This window comes from Scomber japonicus, chromosome 15 (genome assembly GCF_027409825.1).
Source record: "Scomber japonicus isolate fScoJap1 chromosome 15, fScoJap1.pri, whole genome shotgun sequence".
NCBI classification, from domain to species: Eukaryota; Metazoa; Chordata; class Actinopteri; order Scombriformes; family Scombridae; genus Scomber; species Scomber japonicus.
In genome coordinates, this window is record NC_070592.1 from 11,567,727 (window position 1) to 11,587,135 (window position 19,409).

The 19,409-nt window shown below is 37.8% G+C and overlaps 2 protein-coding genes across 2 annotated transcripts; both read right to left on the bottom strand.

Moving 5' to 3' along the window:
* Positions 1 to 1,215: 1,215 nt before the first annotated feature.
* Positions 1,216 to 3,468, bottom strand: LOC128373773 (trypsin-2-like). The gene is made up of 6 exons (XM_053333958.1): positions 3,429 to 3,468; positions 3,061 to 3,211; positions 2,698 to 2,954; positions 2,437 to 2,573; positions 2,004 to 2,105; positions 1,216 to 1,338 (listed from the first exon to the last, which is right to left on the bottom strand). Exons 1-6 carry the CDS (start codon positions 3,466 to 3,468, stop codon positions 1,291 to 1,293), a joined length of 735 nt encoding a protein of 244 aa, XP_053189933.1. The 3' UTR covers positions 1,216 to 1,290.
* A 644-nt stretch (positions 3,469 to 4,112) lies between these two features.
* On the bottom strand, positions 4,113 to 15,757 carry lipea (lipase, hormone-sensitive a). The gene is made up of 11 exons (XM_053333939.1): positions 15,754 to 15,757; positions 11,636 to 11,883; positions 10,445 to 10,729; positions 10,244 to 10,334; positions 9,993 to 10,138; positions 9,709 to 9,894; positions 9,243 to 9,395; positions 8,790 to 8,934; positions 7,716 to 7,943; positions 5,985 to 6,376; positions 4,113 to 5,052 (listed from the first exon to the last, which is right to left on the bottom strand). The coding sequence occupies exons 2-11, from the start codon at positions 11,873 to 11,875 to the stop codon at positions 4,804 to 4,806; spliced, it is 2,115 nt and encodes a 704-aa protein (XP_053189914.1). The 5' UTR covers positions 11,876 to 11,883; positions 15,754 to 15,757; the 3' UTR covers positions 4,113 to 4,803.
* Positions 15,758 to 19,409: the final 3,652 nt, after the last annotated feature.

The following is a 19,409-nucleotide window of genomic DNA, read 5'->3' on the forward strand; positions in this document are numbered from 1 at the left end:
CTCAATGCTCTTCTTCAGACTCAGAAATGTCACTAGTGGTAACCTATTAAATCTACCTGCATTGGGAGCTGCAGAGCGCAGATTTTTTTCCCTTGCTTTTACAGATTGTGTTATTTGATCAAGCACCTGCTTTCTTACTCCGGATGTGTGTGTCTACCACAACATGTTTTTCCAAGTCTACCTTAAAACAACAATAAGGGGTCCATATGAAAAAATCCTCGCTGTAATTATTCCTCCTGTTCATACGGACTATTAAAAGATCTTCAAATGTGCTCTCAGTGTAAGTGATGCAGGAGGAAAATCCACTGTGAGTCTACCCAGTCATTTTGTGCATTAATGCATTAAAAAGTTTATCTGGAGCTTATATGAGACTTCAGGAATCTGAGTTAGTCATATCAAGTAGATATCTGCTACATTTACAGTCTTTTTAGCATCTAATTCCCTCTTTGTGTTTCTTCATTGAGCTGCAGGGGAAATATAGTAACAAAACGAATAACTTTAGTACTAAAAACACTGTAATGTTGAAAAACTCAAGCAAAATATAAAGTACCCAATTAAAAAAACCCTGCTGTTATTATGTAATATTATGTAATTTTTCTGATGTGATTTATATTTTTGCTGACTTTTGTTTCTTAATGCATGCTATACAGTTTTGTATATTTTTTATTATACTTTTCATTCATACCCTCACATCATGAAAATCATAAGTTGAATGGAAACCAGCATATGTCTATATCAGTAGAGAACATACTTTTAGATGTGCAAAACACAACAATAAAATGGTTGGCTGTGATATAAAGAATGTTATTTGTCATAAATGGGCTAAAACCATAGACTGTATAAAAGACATGCAAAGCCACTGAAAACAGATCAGTTTAATTTGGGCTTTGTCAATGAAGAAAAAAGTAGAATGGATGAATGTGCATTGTTTTAGTTAAAAAAAAATCCTCATGCAGATTCATCCTGCCTGTCAGGGGAGTGAAGTGGTAAACTTTCTGTTCATGAGCACTAAAAAGCCACTTAAGTACAGTAACTGGAGTTAAAACGTAATTAGCTACTTCCACTACTTCACTGAATTGGAAAGAAATGAGCAGATTATTTTGTCAGAGACAGTGTAAGCTGATTCATCCTGGTGATATTTTATTACCATTGTTAAAAACATGATCCACATACAGTCAAAGGAGTCCTATTCTGTAAACTGTGTAAAAATGTCCTCATATGATCCAAGTGAGTTGACTTGAGATGGTCAGCAGCGGCCGGCAGAGTCGGTCCCTCCTCTACAGAAGGACTTCAGTGAGAGGCCATACTGGAGTAGATCCAGTCAGTAAACTGGCAGACCTGAAGAGACCAGACCACAATATTATAGTTTGAGGCAGAGGAAGACACATTCAGCAGGTTATGTCTACAAATTATTGTGATAAAATTAGCACGTACAGTAAGAAAAGAGTCAGAAAAGACACGTTCAGTGCTTTAGGATGCAAGCTCAGGATTTTTCTGTGTATATAAATTGAACAATTTTTTTTTACATCATCAGATACAGAATTTGGAGTATAAATTACCTTTAGAGGAGTAATGATTATAACACAGCACATACAGTGTTATTAAAAGCAGCTACTTATACAACTAACAACAAATACATGGTCTTTTTCTTTTGGAAAAAACACTTTACCAAAATCCTTTGGTGATAAAAGCAAATAATTACTGAGTGTTCTGAGTAAAATTTAAGCACAATTCAAATGACCTTTAATGTTTACAAGAGCACATACCAGAGACTTTACTTTCCATAAAATGATCAGTCATTTTAGTGTTAGGATTTTTTATTTGTTAATTGACCGATAACCCTATAATTGTTATAGAATACTGTTTGGATCATATAAAGTTAATTTATATGAATTGTGGTATTTAAGTCAAAAAGCTCTGTATGAATAAGTAAATCCAAGTGTTGGAATGACATAATGCTGATTCCTTTATAGAGTCTGTTGATGTAATGGTGGTGTATCTACCTTGGCATAAACCCCAGGACGGTTTTCCTCAGCACAGCCCCAACCCCAGGACACCACACCCTGGAGCTTCCCATTACACACCAGAGGACCCCCAGAATCTCCCTGGTGGACAAGATGGAACAATAATAATGCCTTGATTAATAACTATCATAAAATAGTAAAGAGTACTAATAAGAGTAGTATTAATAAAATGTAATGCAAGTCAAGGCAGGTTTATTTGAATAGCACATTTCAACAAAAAGGCAATTCAAAATGCTTTACATAAAATAAAAGAGGCATCAAGACAGACTGTAAAAGCAAAAGAAGGCAATATAAAAATACATTGAAACACAATTAAAAAGTGTAAAACTGGTTATAAAAATAAGCTAAAATAGAATAAGAGATAAAACAGGAGAGTGAAGCTGCAAATGTGCACATTCATGCTTTCATATACCTGGCAGGAGTCCTTTCCTCCCTCAAGGAAGCCGGCGCAGAACATGGAGGAGGTGATCCTGTCGGGGTAGGAGCGCTCACAGTCCTCCTGGGGCAGGATGGGCAGATCCAGGCAGTGCAGGCATTTCGTACAACCGACTGGATCACACAAAAAATGAGACAGAGATACATTTTTATAGGCTTTATAGCCTTATCTTTTACTACAGTGACACCTGCAGCCAAATGTTCACTAAATACATCCCTGTCTCTGTCCCACACTTACAGGGACTCTGGGTGGCTCCCCAGCCAGTGACCAGACACTGGGTTCCTGCAGGGGCACAGCTGCTAGGCAGAGCAATGGGCTGGATGTAATCATCAAACTTTGCTGGCTCGGCAAGTTTAATCAGCATGATGTCATTGTTGATGGTGTAACGGTCGTAGTCTGGGTGGCGGATGATGACAGCCGGAGCAATGAACTGCTCAGGGCCATCCTTGTAGCCGATGTGGTGCTCACCCAGACGCAGCTCGATGTCCTCACCTCTGATGGATAAAAGAGACAAAAAGAAGAACAGATGGTTACAGCAGAAAGTCCCTTCTCAGGCGAATAAAGACTGGCTGTTGTGGGTCTAAATCAGAACTAATTTACTTGAAGCAATGTGCAGCACTGACAACCCAGCGGTCATTGATCAGGGTTCCTCCGCAGTAGTGCCAGCCGTTGTTAAGTGACACCTGCCAGGGGACGGAGTGAGGCCTGCACTCGTAGCCACCAACGATCTTATCATCAAAGCCGAGGGCAGCTGTACAGGTCAAGAGAGGACAGAAAAAGTGTTGAAATGAAGAGTAAAACTGCAAAGATCATGACTCTGAAATCCAAGAAGCACTTAGTTAGAGCTGGAAATTTCATGAATGCTGTTTAGGCAAAAAAAAAAAAATCTTTTATATAATTCATGAATCTATCTTACTTTTTTCCTCTAGTGAGATAAATGCATAAAGTTTAGTATCACTTAAACTCACCATTGGTAGCTATCAACACAAGAAAACTGAGGAGCAGCATTGCGGCTTTGGTTTGGACGTCTGCAGACAGGACGGTATCTCAGTTTACTCCTCAAATTTATATCCTGTGAGTTTGCGACTGACTGCTGATATCGAGGAAGAACCAATAGAACATGTAACTGGAAAAACATATGTTAAGTCTGGGAACCCTGATGAGTGTGACAAGAGTAAACAGTGCAAACAGCTGGTGTGGAGTTATCATGAGGGATGGGAAACATCAAGCTGTGCTAAATAACTTCTATTCAGAGGTAAATCTGCCAGTAAAATGAAGTATTCTTCTTTGAAATTTGTTGTGATTTTCTTGCTAATAAAGTCTCTTGTAGTTTTGCAGCTTATGCACAGAAATAACAGCAATCATCTGTCCATTAAACTTAATTCAACACTGAATTATTTTCACGTTTATAGAAAATACATGTTGTACACGCGCACAGCTTACAAAATGGTGAATCAAATTACCTAACATCTGATTTTGATGTAAAGCAGAACCTTAACGGGGTCAACAGGTTTATCAGGTTGCGCCAACATAGGTGGAAACACTCTGATTAGCTGCTCAGCCGAGTCCCCGTTAACATCATGCACCTTTCATATCCAAAAGCTTCAAATGAGCAAGCATATCACCCAGAAATCTTTGCATTTTTGATTTAATACAGGCTTTAAATATTACAACAAAGTGTCAAATATTTATATTAAGAAATATTATAACAAGTTATTTTCACACTCATCCTAATAATGCTGGTAAATACAAGGTGAAGGCCTCCATATCAATATGTTGTAAACACGTGACAAACTGGCAAAAGCCAGATGATACATTTAATGAAAAAATACAATATTAACACAGTGCATCAGGAATGTGCTTCTTCTACAAGTTAACTTGTGGACCCGGTCAGTTTGATGATGTAGGCTTTCAATTCAAGGCACAAAAGCTATTCAGTAAAGAAATGACTGCAATAACTTTGATCTACTTTAAGCTTCTGTCAGTTTGTAATATTCATTATGTGCATTTGAATCTTGATCATGTCAATTGTAGAAAAACTATTATTTATTTTTTTTAGTTATTATTAAGAATCATATTAAAACTGTATTGCAGAATAATATGTTACACTTTTTTTAGTAGCTTTCTCAGTCATCAATGAGTGTTGTGCGTTGTATAGTTTTAAAGTGCGGTACGCCAGAGCTTCCTCCAGTTTTACAGTTCCTGTAGTTTCTTCATAATTGTCTCTAATTTGAAAGCTCTTCTTGAAATTATTGCATCGGTCTTATTGCATTATTTAGCATTTCTTTTTTTATTCCAAAATAACAAAAATTCCCTAAATGACTAAACCAGCCTGATTCAGTATTAAGGGTAAGTCTCTTTTTGCTTTGGCCGTCTATGAACAGTAGGTGTCGGATCTTCTTGTTGAAAAACCTCCCTCATTCGCTCCACACAGATTTCCGCAGCAACGTCCGTCTCCTTGGTGAGCTGCGACAGGCTGAGGAAGCCGTGTGGGAGGTCCTCCACCACAGACAGAGTCACAGGCTGGCCCATATCTCGCAGCTTCTTGGCAAACATCACGGAGTCATCCAGCAAGGCATCCAGAGCAGAGGCCTGCGTGAACACATGGAGAAATCATATAGTTACATACCAGAGTTTTTAAATTAATACGATTTAATACGCTAAACATTACTGTAAACTGTACCAGGATTTGGCTTCAAATGTTTCTTTGTGGCATTAAAATCATCTTGAAGATATGAAACTTACTTGAGCTGAGAACATTTATCATTTTTGTCCAGATGAATTATTGTCTAGCGTTAAATCTGCATTCATTTTTTGGCCACTTGGGCTCAGTGGAAAAAGCTTTACACAAAACACTGACCCAATAAAAGTTTCTATGGGAACGTTTGTTTACACATGTAGCAGACTGACCTATGTTTGCATTTAGCACTAATTTGGAAAATGAAGGGAAACATTAGGCTCGTTAGCTGCTAATTGCTTCACCATTTTCTCCAGTAAGTTGCTAAAATTGTCTGTCGGCTGTTTGGTTTCAGTCAGGAAGTGCATAGTTGGTTTAATAGAGCTTAAAATCAGATACAGCTGGAAACAAGGTTGATAAAAGTGGAACTGTCAGCCAGAACAAACCAAAACAATGATCCAAAGTAGACTAAAATGCAACTCTGCACTTTATGGAGTTAGAAAAAAGTACAGAGATGGGTGATAGTTTTTGGGTCATTTTGATATATAAAAAAAATGTAATCCTTAGAAAACTGATTAGGTTTTTAGAAAGGTTTTAAGAAATACTCAGGAAAATTGTTAGTAAAATATAAAGCTTACACAATTTGTTGGAAAAGTGAGTCTTGTAGTGTAAGAATATCAGTAGGTCATATTGTACAAATCTTATGATAATTATTAATCACATTTATTTAAAAGATGTTCTGCTGCCATTGAAACCTGAAGTTGTGTTGCTGTAGTTATAAAACACTATAAAATAAATTGAGCTAAGTCATTTAAAGTCTTTTGTTAAGTAATTTTTCATTTCTCACCACGATGTGTACAGGTGGCAGGCCTTTCAGCAGGTTGTTAGGAGCCAGCAGGGGTGACAAAAATGGGTTCCTGATAATGGGGCAGGAGGTTGGGCGAATAAAAGCTAGGCACTCAGATCGTAGGGGCTCAAAGCCGTCTGGGTAGTCGCTGTCACCCCGGGAGTGTGGTGGGGAGGTTTGGCTGATCGTTCTGTGAGCGTTGTTACTCGGGGACGTTGTCTGCGCTGATGTCAGTGAGCGCGCTCCACCTGTGGTCTGTATGGGGCCCAGGAAGGACTGGATCCAGTTTGAGGCTCCCTGTGTAAGATCACTGAGCAGCATGGCGGTGTCTCTGCCCAGAGCGCTCAGACTGCCGCTCGCCACTGCAGGCTGCATCGTCAGAGATTCTGCGCCTGAGAGAGAGAGGATGTGAGGTGAGACAAGGTCGAAATATGTCAGTCTTACAGAACAAAGACACAAAGGACAAACAAAATATAAAATAAAAGGTAACTCTTAAAGATGCAATCCTGATCCAGTTTTTCAGTGTCCAACACACAGAGTTTGAGTAACAGTTTGAATGTTTTAAGATTTTAAACATTATAAAGACTGATTTAATTAATTTGGATCCAGCAAAACATTAAACTAGGTCAAAATTAAGTGAATGAAATAATAAAATAAAGAAAGCATGAGCAAGCAAAAAGTACTTGTCTTCCAGAGTAGAGGATCAAAGCCTGCTGGGCAACATAACCGTATTATCATATTCCCCTCACGTACAGTACATCCACTGTTCATATAGCAACAAAGTGCTGTCTTTAATACTACTGCAGCTGCACTAAAGCCTGCTAGTTTTATTAGATAAACAAGTAAAGACAGATAACACAGTATTGCAATCTAAAAATGCAATTCAGTCTATCCAAAATCAATTTTGTGCAACTCTAAAAACCTTAATCAAGAGGAAACAAACCTTCATTTTATATACAATGATAATTACACACAGCAGCTTTCTGGCATATGAACACCTGAGATGTGAGTTCAGAAAAGAAAAAGTCTGTCACTGAGTGCAGACAAAAAAAAACAACTTGATATGATAGAGTCACAACTCAAATCACTGGTTTGAGTCCGTCTATTCCAGTCTGACATCTCCTACTGTATGTTTTCTTTAAATAAAATGTGGACATTGACCTGTTTATCTATTCAGTGTTACACCATTGCAGGATTCAGAGAGCTTAGTAACAGACTCTGGTATGTTAGAGGCTCTAAGGGCCTGATTTACTAAAGGTATGAGTGTGTAAATACTGCTGTCTCCACCCTGTTGCACCTGTTTTCATTTACACATTTATTCTTAGTAGATCACCCGCAAAACGCACGCAAACGCAATCTATTGCACTGTGCACACAATTTAATACCCACTATTTGGGATCTTAGTAAATCAGGCCCTAAGTCTTTACAGTGTAATTGACTAATGTGAGGCTGACCAACCAAGCCAGTTAACAAACTAAGTGATGCTACAGTGATGAAAATAATCCAAGTCAGACTGTGGGTTGATGCAAACTTTGCATTTAGCAATCAATGGCTTTACAGTGTAGCTGACAGCAGGCTGCTGATTATTTCCATCTTCCTTTCCTCCCACGTTATCCAGTTTATACATAAATCTCTTTGATATTCTGTTTTGTGTTCCAGCAAAGACGGAAAGTGCTCTTGATTTAAATGAGGCGTGAAACTGCACACGCCTAACGCTGTACACCCACATACCTGCATAGGCATTGAGGCACTTTGTGAGAACACCTAAAGGCAACAGCGGGTCGATGAGGGTGAGCAGGCGTGAGGCCGAGGCATCAGTGGTGAGCAAGGTGGCGGGGTAAGCGGCCATGATGCCATCAGGAACTCGAATACCGCAGGAAATGGCCTTCATGGAAACCGTGATGCAGAGGTTGCCCCCGGCGCTGTCTCCCGCCAGACAAACTCGCTCTGCTGTCGAGCCTGAGACACACAAACAGAGTTATTAATATGTGAATACTTATTATTATACTCATTTCTTCAAACTTTGGATCTTTTTCTCTATTTTCTGCCTTTTTATAGATTAAATCAAACAAAATAATAATTGTGAGTAGCAGGCAGTGCTATATTTTACACTGTTTGTTTACATTTCTTCACCTTTTCTGCATGTGAGTGGGAACATATGACACTTTCCATTGACTGATATTGTGTACGGATAACGAGTTCAGGGCATACCATGGCACAGGTAACACCACATATGAAAAGGGCACACTGTGTACATTCGTTATCTAGAGCTAGAATATACACACATTTCCAATTTGTACAGCAACAGGTCTCCTGAGAATTCACACCCTCTATGCTCACGTTTCTTCTGCATTGAAATTTAATGCTCTGTGTTATATTTAGCTGTGCTTACTGTATTCATATACATTTAAAATAACTGCTTTCCTATTTCAGCAACTGCTTCTGCTAATAATGTTATGACAATGAGTAATTGCTCAAATTTATAAGTGCTTTGGAAACTAAATACTATTTAAGTTTTGCTTTATTCTTTCATTATCTTTCATATTTTACATTATTAATAATTTCCCTTCCTTTTCTGGTGTTACAGTGGCATTATTTTTTGATAGATATATTTACATTTCCCTATCTTACTGTGTTACACATTCAACCATCATCACAGTGTAATAATGCAGTGAGTGACAACTACTTCATGTTTTCACAGATATTAACAGATTCACCAGATAATCTGTTAAAAGACAAGACGTCATTTCTCCTTATAGGTTCACTGTGGTTCTGAGTTGCTGGACACTGATCTTATACACTAACCCAGCAGATGACAGTTTTTCAGGGCCCAACAGTAGGCGTAAAAACATTCCTCCAGCGCTCTGGGAAAGGGTGCTTCGGGTGACAGCGAGTAGTCCACAGAGAGGATGGGGACGTTCATCACCTTCGACCAGCTCCGAAGATAATTCTGATGACAGGAGGGGGTTGGATAAAAGATAGAACAATGATGTGAGATGAGAGGAATGCAGCTTCGTCAAATGAAAAAACAAAACAAAAGAGCATGCACTCCAAGCAAGTGAAAGGAACAAAGGCATATCTTATTTTTAAAAAAATGCAGACTATTAACATTGCAAGATCTAGTGCTATATATTATCACTGTGTTAAGAATATAGAAAATAGGCAGTAATATTAACCATATAAAACTATTGCAAACATCTACAGACACTAGTCTACATCCAAAACCATTCAGCATGATCCCAGCATTCTGTACTATACCTCATGGGATTTGGATGTCTGTGCTACGAAGCCTCCTCCATGGAAATGTATGAGGAGCCAGGGGGAGCGAGGCTGCTTCTGTACCCAGGGGAGATGTGACGCAGTAATGGGGGGAGGATCTGTTCGTGAAAAAGAAAGCAGCTCCTGACTGTCCTATAAAGTAAGAGCATGAGGTAGTAAGGTAAAGAATAATAAAGTACACATCAAAATAAACACCATTACCTTCATACTATAAAAGAAAAAGAAAAGAAGCCAATTTTCCGACCATTTTTTGTGTATTATTTTATCATTATAATAGGTTTAATATTACGTAGGTTATTATGTAGGTTTGTTTCTTGTAATTATAATATCAGTATACTTTTCTTACTTTTTGTCAATTTCAGATTCTTTCAATTTCTATTGGCCATTACAGATTTACTGCAAATCTTCCAGGCAATATCCTTTTCCCTGATCTGCGGTGCCTCACCTGTCCTTCTCGAAGCTCATAAGAGATCAGACGCATGTGGACTGGTCCGGGCCCCGAGTGGGCAAGTGGAGGCGACACAGCAGCTGACAGACTGGGGTCTGATGCCAGGGGGAGGTGTAGAGTGACAGGAGGCAGAGTCAGGGTGAAGTTCACCTGCACTGGACTAGAGGCTATTCTGTTGAAGCCCTGGACAGAAGAAGACATGCCAAGGAAGGAGCAGTTAAACATTGAAGAGGACTCTAGGGAATGAAAAAGTGACAGGATGAACATTTGACCCTGCTTACTGTTATAAGTCCGGACTCTGTGAGGTTCCAGAAGGACTTCCAAAACTGTAAGTCCAGGTTTTGAGTGATGCGTTCAAACTCAGCACCCCGCAACTCTGGATCAATGACGTACTTCCCTGATGTGAGGAGAGAAAGGGCCGCCATACCTAGAAAATCAAGAGGGAGTTTCAGGATGACATCTAAAAAAAGAAAAGAAAGAGCACAACAGGACCTAGGACTTCACTTCCATCAAAAGGACAGAAATGGCTCACCCAAACCAGACTGCTGTTTTCCAAACGTCTCTCCATATGAGACCATGCTTATTACAACAGTCTGGAGGAACGGACGAAGTGTTGGTGAGAACTGTAAAAAACAACAACAAATATTTAATAAGAAGAGCTTTGTTTCAAACTGTTTAAAGTTTTTGAAACATAACTCGCGTGGTGAGAAATAAGTCCTTATTTTTTTCCGACCTGAAAGCCCAGACAGCGGCCATAGAAACAGGCTTTGTGCATGGAGCTGTACTCCTGTACAAATTTGCGGCTCAGGTCCCCGTCCTGCAGGGAGTACAGCTCGCCGTAGTCGTTGTCGTTGAGCAGCTGCTTGGCGAGGTAGATCAGGGCTCGCAGCTGGCACAGGGCGCTGCAGTACGCCTCCATCTCAGAGGCGTTGTGTTCTGCCCTGAAGAAGGCATTTTGGTAATTTGAGGCAATGTATCGGCCCTTGTGAATGATGTGCAAAATGCAAGACTGCAAGACCTGAAAGAAAGACAGAAAGAATATGAAATAATGTGAATTCAGCTTGGGAGGTGAGAGAATATGTTTAATAAATTTTAAAATATGCAATATTGAGTGTATTGCTGTCATTTTGGGACACCATTGTATTCACTGTAGACAAATCATTTCCTACAATCTTCTATACTGCAATTTTCTACCTGATTTTTCATTTGTTATGCAAAAAAAATACATTATTTGTGTAAGATTTGTTCATAAACAACATTTTAAAAATGTAATCTGTTATGTATTTATGTCTGACTGTTTGAACTGTCAAATAGTAAAATGTCATTGATTTTTTTTAGCCACCTTAGGGCAGCACAATAAGCTGTAAACACAACAGTGGCATACTGTAAATTAAAATGGTGAACAAGTTAGTAAACAGTAGTTCAAACATTTAAGTCCAATATTCGCTGTCCGTTCTGCTCTAGTTTTGGTCTCCAGCAACTTGTGATAAAAACATATTTAGTTGCTAATGCTCCACTATGTTCACTATTGCTAACTTTGTGTGTCAGATGTTTAGGGCTGGAAAAATGAAATAAAATGATGTGATAATGGTGAGAGGAAAATAAGCAATGACTTAATTGAACTATTTAAAATTTGGCATTATGGGGGTATAGTAAAACATCTCCCAGCACAAAATAAGATATGGGAAATGTAGTCTTTGTGAAATCTGACCACTGACACTGCCATGAGAGCTAAGCTAACAATCATCTTAACTTAACTGTATCTTTATACAATTTTAATGTTAAAAGTGATTATTAAACTGTGTCTTTATTCACTTAAAAAGTACAAACATCATATACTCTGTTATGTTTATTCTCTCAAAAGATATAACACAGAAGTAGAAAGCAACAGAGCTGTAATAAACCATTCAGGGTGTTTCCTTACCTTGACCAGGGTGCGGTAACCATTCCCAGGCGTTTGTGCGTCAAAGTCGTAGTGATGGAAGATGGTGGTGAAGCTGGCGACCACAGGCTCCAGAGCTCGGCCATGCTCCTGAATCTGTTTCATACACGTGACGAGGCGTTTGACAACTCTGCCGTAAGGCAAATCAGAAGGCCCACACAAAGCAGAGATGTTGTCTTCACACACCGTCTCCAAGGCTGCGAACACAACCTTAAAATCCATGTCTGAGTCTGTGAGGCAAAGAGAAGCTATTAGAACTCCAGGATTTCTTCACCCTCCTTTATATCTGCCTGTGTAACTTTCAACATCACAAACATGTGACGTGCACAGTGTGTGTTTAAAAGAAGAGGGTTCATTATCTCGAGGGTAAACACACAGGTCATAATGAGCTCATCTCCTACAACAAAACCCATTGCTTTTTTGATAATGCTCTTGTTATCTCTTTGGTCAAGGATTGAAATTCCAGTACAGCCCGAGGAGAGTGATTTGAAACTAGGTCATTATGTGATGATGATAACCCAAGGGAGACAGGCTGACTGTGATGACATTAAGTGATGATGATATATTTATTTTTTTATACAACAACAGTCCAGACATAGAATAAATTGTTGGCTCTGTGCATGTAAAGATAATAAAAAGCTAAGACACGGACGAGATGGAATAACTGGATGTCTTACATGAACAATGATTATATTTTCTGTTTGATTGATTAAAAATATTGAAAACCTGTACATCAAGAGTCTGTCCTCTTTATAGATGACTGACAAAGACAAAATCTTGGATTTTTGGAGCCAAAAGTGATGATCATATTAGTGCGGCCATATTAGGACACAAGGGTGTACCCCACACAAATGCTAGCTGGCGGCTTGGTTAGCACAATGCATTTACAGTCTATGGTTAGCTGTGATAACGTTAATGCTAATTGTCACTACCAAAAAAACAGACTTCAGATGATTAAAACAAAATGCACTTACTGAAAAAACTGAACATGAGTCCTTAAAGGGTTTTTTAGTACAACTGAATTCTGAAGAAGACTTTTTTAAGCAACCAAAATGTCACAGTGAACTTTAATGAAATGAAAACACACTGAAAAAGCAACACTACAGCCATGCCTATACTTTATGAATCCTCTGGGGTTATGCCATGTTTACAGTACCTAACCAACCCATCAAATGATACCTGCAATCGATCGTTTTTGCATCCAGAATTAGAAAATATGACTATTTCTATAGACTTGCTCACTGCCGATCAACACAAGCACCCTTTGATTAAATGCAACATGTGATTGGCCCACTGCCACAGCAGCTACGATCCATCTGTGGTGGTGAAGTCGTGGTGAATTTGAGTTAGCATGCCTAGCAGTGCAGCCAAGACGCCACCTAAACGCTCTAAAGTGTAGCTACACTACACGCCTGTTACACCGGATAAAAGCAAGAGCACAAAATGTGTAATGGGTATCAAATGATGTCCTTAACTGGTATTGGTATCACTTCCAATGTACTTGGATTGGTAGTGGTATCATAATCTTTTAAATGATACCCAGCCCCACTGTTGCCAAGGTAACAACTAGTCAATCACAACATAGCCATGCCCTGAAGTATACTTTTCTTTATTGTTATATTTAAATGAAATGGGACCATAATTTTCATAATGAACTGAAGAAGACTTCAGACTAAGAACAGAGGGCATAAACCCATTAAGAAAGTGTTTACTGAGGAAATAAATCAAGTGAGAACCATATACTTTTATACAATTTGACCGGTGAAGTTGCCCCCTGCTGGCAATAACCCTAAAAACCCTACTCATTACATCTAAAGCCAACCAACGGGGTGTGTCCTATAGATAGACCTGCTCCACACTTTTCAGACCTGGAATTACCTGCTTGACAAAACACAAGACAGGTTTTGCAGTGTTGCTTTGAATATCATGTAAAATCTGCAGCTGTTAGTGATCACACATGGAGCCTGGAGCAGAAAGTGAAATCAGTACACTCTGCTAGCTGTGACGATGTTTAGAAACACTGGAAGGTTTATCACAGTTTTGACACCAGATTGATCATTTACTGTTTTGTTGTGTTTTCTACTGTCTCAATGGGGAGACTTTAAGGCTTATTAGGACACCAATGTGGCAGTAACTACAGATGCTCTTTGAGCCATCTCATTAGACATGGATTACCCTCTCAGACATTTCCATGTTGCAAGGCCCCTGTGTGAGCTGTCATTGACCACAGACAGGGCTGTAGACAGGGTGTAGACCAGATAGGAAACAATACACTATCAAAAAAAACTCTGTAGATGTTATATTTTTACATTACATTTATTACTAAAGTCATATTATCTGAATATTGTATCTCCATAACACTACTGAAAACAGCCAACAGTGTGTTTTGTCTGTAAGTGCAAAAATGTGAGCTTCTCTTCAGGTTGTTCAATTCCCAAAAATAGCAGGAAAAAAATACTGATGCAAGGACTTCAGAGGCCTCAGGGGGGATGGTGGCTACAGCCCTGACCACAGATAAACCTTTGTCCCAGGGAACCACATCAGAGAGGGTTATTGTTTGTGGTTATGATTTGGTGAAAAGCTTAGTCATTGTTAGTGTGACTGTGGAGACAGAGGAGGTCAAACAGCGAGAGGTTTATCTCACTTGCACCCCAGTTTCTCTGTATTTGATTTAATTTTTCCTCTTCATAGCATTTTTAAATGTGATTAACATATTTCTTTGGCATATGTAAAGCACTTTGAATCGCCTCAGGGTTTAGGACGTACTACATAAAGAAACATGCTTTTCTTTCTTGGAAATTATACCTCATTTTTTAGTTTAAAAAAAAAGAAGCAGAAATTTTGAATTGTTTTATCTAAATAATAAGGAAAATGTGTTGGACAGATGATCACAGACTGGTATATGTCAAAGTTTAGTCAGGATACTGTTGTAAAACCATATTAAATATTTGAATGGCAGCACTTAATCACTCCTGCTGTCCTCCTGGGTCAAAATCACCCAGTTCAATGAAAGTAGTGATGATTATTAGGGCCTGACCGATAAGTTTATTTATTGACGATACACTGTATTTTATAAAGTGACGTCAATGCACTGAAACAGTAAACTACACAGGGAATTTAATAATTATAAATAACTATACCTAAACTAACTAAATAACAAAAAAAAGTGTACGTATATATTTAACTTGAATTAGAAAAAGGTTCAACTATACATTAAATTCTCAATATATAAGTTGAAGAAATATTGGCACATATAGGCCTACGCTGATATATCTGTGATAGGCCAACAACAGGTTGACCAATCTATCAGTCAGGCTCTAATGATAATACTTGCTAATGATGTAATATGGAGCCATTCATGTGATTTTCAGGCAATTAGATGAAATAAATCCATATTTCTGACATTAAAACATTTTTAAAAATATGGTTAAATTTGACCAGTGGACAACAGGAGGGTTAAATATGACTTGTCATGCTGGATTTTAACTTGTAATGGTGTATTGGTGTAAAGGATCTGAATATTTCTTCCACTACTGCAGATTTTTTAAACTCTAAATAATTAATGGCACTATCACACATACCCAACCCACTTATTTCTCATCCCAGCATTTATCAACAAAGCCTCACAGCCCTTTTAACCCAAACAGCTGATAAATTACGTAAACCTGTCAGCAGGCTCGTCTGTGTGACTGTCCAACACGGTCAGAGATCAGTTTCCAGCACAGATATCACCTTCTCACGCTATTCAAAAACGCCCACACTGGGGTTCAAAGCATTTTTTGGAGACATTGTACTTCCGCTAAATTAGCTTGTCTCCAAACATACACACAAAGATCCTGCTAACAACATGATGATCTCATCTCAATTGCTTTACACGCCGGTGACAATGCCGCCTTCAAGTTGGTGGACTTTAACTACCGCCTATCACCTTGTTGCTTTCTGTTTTAAAACACACGTTAAAACCGCTAAAATAAACACAAAGACACTGTTTTACATCCGTCGCTAATGTTCCGAGTCGGGTCACAACACTGTAAACATTCCGAACACGACAGATATGTGTGTATAAATGTGAATTAGCGGTGTGTTTTCACTTCACTCACCAGCCCGCATCTTCTTCTTCCTCAACTGTCAGCGTTCTGTCGGCTCGCGCGCCCGTAGAATGCTGGGAAACGTCACGAGCCAGAGGGAGCGAGCCGACGCCGCGCGCGCTCCCCCCCCCCCCCTCCATTGGAACGTGCTATGAATCAACAGGTAGGATAATGTCCACATCCACGTGGCTTATTAGTGGGAAACATTATTAAAATAAAAGGTTAGGTTTTAGATTTAGATGATAAAAATACTGGAAAGAAGTGTGTCTGTTGGTAAAGTACAGCACAGCTATTTTATTCCAGTCTGATTTTGAGTGAATGCAGGGGCGATTTTAGACCCTTTTTAAGGGTGCTCAAGTACAACTAAATAATCATTGTTTTGTTTTTTTATAAACAGGTTTAATGTACTTTGGATAATTATGTCAGTAATATTGTGTTTCCCTCAGGGTTCATTAACTATCTTAGAGCCCTCTCTATAGAGATCTGTGATTGTTTATTCTGAACCATTATTATTATACACTATAGTGGAACACTCCACTATGTATTAATATTTCTTGTTGTAATTTACATTATCCAGTAGTTTAGCAGGGGGTTTGAACACTTGCAGGGCATTGTATGTCAAATTCTCATTAGGAGCTGAGCCCTTCTAAAGGTCTGATCCTAGAATCACCCCTGAGTGAATGTATCTAGGGCCCTCTTTAGAGGCCTACTGGATTTTTGGGGCTGATGCATATATTAGGGAGTAAAAAAATTACAATATCAATATATCACCGATAATCTTATATATGGGTCAGTGTCAAATAAGGGTTGGCAATTCAAAAATATCTTTAAAAATAGTTTTAAAAGCAGCATCAGGTTTGTTAAAATGTACATTTAGTATTTTTGTACATTTGTTTTAACCAAAAATAAGACTGAAAGCTCCTGAAAATGTAAAATGGTATAACAACAAAGAATAATAAATATTAATATTTATAATAAGAATATTTATAATGAATATAAAAAGTTATAATATAAGGTCATGTCAAACTAGTCAATATGATGTTTGATTGAGAATTTAGCATTTTTAAGCAAGGTTTTTTTTTTGGTACAAAGTTTTTATGGTTACACCACTCAGACATTTTTGCCATAATCCTCTAATATATTCTCTCAAAATGGATTTAAAGCAGAAATGTTATGCTGGGTCCACAATAAAAGAATGTGTGCAAGTTATTCGTTATTTTTAAATTTTAACCCCTTTAAATTTGACTAAACCACATGGACACAAAAAAACGTCATTGACCCATATATATATATGGAAACACACATTTTACAGTGTAACTATAAACTTTATTAAATAAAATGACAACAGTGGGAACACTGGGAATTTCATAGCTATACGGTAAATTCCCATAAATAATAAAACACAAACAAGAATAAAACATGTACATTTATATTAAACTTACAAAATGTTGCCTATATAACTTTTAAATTCTGGCTCCAATTGTCTGATTTAAACAGAGATGTCATGTGAACAAATGAAGTACAAACAAATGTCACAGCTCACACCTGCTACATTTAAATCCATTATTAGAACAAGTCTGTTTGAATAGGTGAAGTAAGTCTGCTTTAATCCACATGTTGCTATAGCAGGGTGTACATGAAATATACAGAAGTCCCATTCTGCTGAAAAAAAGAAATAAAATACAGATTAAAGTTAAATGAGGGCATTAAAAACAACACATTAACATTATCAACAGTTTTAAAACTTTTTTATTAGTTTAAGATTTACACAACAGTTATGGCAGCCAATTAAATGTGTGGAAGCCACACACTGATGGAAAAAGAAGAGAAAAACATGAGTTTAGGAATGATAGAAATAAGAGTATGGTAAATCAAATTTCTGGGATACTAAGACAACAATACTCTGTAATGATTTTTTACTTTCAAGTTAATACAATATCAGTATATTAATAATGAGATACTTAGTCAACACTATGAGATAACAAGTCAGATTTAGTTTTTATTTGTCACCCTGTCTTTTGTTTCAGTGTGTTGATTTGCTGTTTGGTTGTTGAGGTTTCCTGACAATGCACTAAACTGATAACACTAAGTATGCCCTCTTTATATTTAAGTGTCCCAGTAAACCATGACAGTGTGACAATGCCAGCATGTACAATAGCACCCTTTACACCCATAACCCTTTACACCTGTTCTTTTTCTTGAAATGTCTTCTGTGAAAAAAACTTATTAATGTGTTCTGCTGTCCTGTCCATCAGCTCAGAGATTAAAACAGTGTATTGTAAACTTGCTGCACGCTGTTGTTTAAACATAATATACAAATAAAAGACTAGAGGAACGGTTGTCCATGTAGATATGGTAGTCAATGGGATTATGGCGGTCTCTAGTGGCCATTCGTGGACACTGCAGGCACTCTTTTCACATACTTCAGCATACTTTTGATTTTGACTAGGCTGATATTTTCAACAATAGTGTGCTTCCAACTTTGTGGATACAATTCAAGGAAGTCTCTATCCTGTTTTAACCCTTAAACGGGCAACGTGCACCAGGAGATACAGACTCTTGAACACCCTGTTGGTTAAGGTGGTTGTTTAATTGCGTGTGCCTTGAATTGTAAGAGCTAGATTGGTAGAACTGAAGCTTGTGATAGGCCTATACTTTGATAGAAATTATAAATCATGTAAGAAACTAATGTGTGTGATACAATTATGACCATTTTTAATACCTTAACAGGGGCAACATATCCTGGTGGATACTCATAAAACTCATAAACTCCAAAATATACAAAATATTTTAAATATATTTATTTGGAAATGTTTCACTTCAGGTGCAAATGAGATAACTAACATAAACTTATTTTCTTAAATCTAATTTTCCACTACTTCCTGTTTAAGGGTCAGTATGACAGAGACAATATGCACAAAGCCAGGTCCATAAAGAGATTGTTTTCCCAGTTTTATGTGGATGATCTTGGCTCTGCAAGAGGCCTGACCTCAACGCCATCTAACAACTCTGGGGTAATTTGGAACGACTGCGAGCCAGGCTTCATCACCCAACATCAGATGGCGTCTTCACTAAAGCTCTTGTGACTGAATGAGAGGAAATCCCTGCAGAGAGATGACATAATTTTGTGGAAAGTCTTGTCAGAAAGAGTGGAGACTGTTACAGAGACAGATAGATGTGCATGGTTTTAGAATGAGATGGTCAAGAATCACATATGGTGTGTAAACTTATGGTTTCAACATACTTTATTTTTTGTTAATAAACTGTTACAATAGAAAAACAAGGATGTTAGAGTTGAAATTATTATCCCTTTAATCAGTTATTATCTGAAAACTATTATAATATGAGTTATGCTCCAACTCTCAGTTCTTTTAAATCAAGAGTTCAGACTTTTCTGTTTGTCACTTCCTTTCATTAAACCAAATGTGATATTTTATTCATAATTTGTACTTGCTGCACTTGTTGTACTTGCTGTACTGTAATATTTAGTCTCCTTTTTTATCAGGCTAATTCTATTTTAGCTCATTTTTAATTTCCATTTAACTCATTTAAAATATTCAAATGTGTCCTTTTATAGCATCTTGTTTTTCTTGTGCATTTTGTCTTAATCACTTTGAATTGCCTTGTTATTGATAAAGCTATATGAATAAACATGCCTAATGATCAGT

What these genes read in the sequence shown, in the direction of transcription:
- LOC128373773 (XM_053333958.1), bottom strand. Translation starts at nt 3,468, where the DNA reads ATGCTGCTCCTCAGTTTTCTTGTGTTGATAGCTACCAATG. An exon ending in TGTGTTGATAGCTACCAATG is followed by an intron (nt 3,212 to 3,428) that starts GTGAGTTTAAGT and finishes TGACCTGTACAG; the next exon opens with CTGCCCTCGGCTTTGATGAT. An exon ending in GTCCTGGGGTTTATGCCAAG is followed by an intron (nt 1,339 to 2,003) that starts GTAGATACACCA and finishes TGGTCTCTTCAG; the next exon opens with GTCTGCCAGTTTACTGACTG.
- lipea (XM_053333939.1), bottom strand. Translation starts at nt 11,875, where the DNA reads ATGGATTTTAAGGTTGTGTTCGCAGCCTTGGAGACGGTGTGTGAAGAC. An exon ending in AAAACAGCAGTCTGGTTTGG is followed by an intron (nt 10,139 to 10,243) that starts GTGAGCCATTTC and finishes TTGATTTTCTAG; the next exon opens with GTATGGCGGCCCTTTCTCTC. An exon ending in GTGCCTCAATGCCTATGCAG is followed by an intron (nt 6,377 to 7,715) that starts GTATGTGGGTGT and finishes TCTCTCTCTCAG; the next exon opens with GCGCAGAATCTCTGACGATG.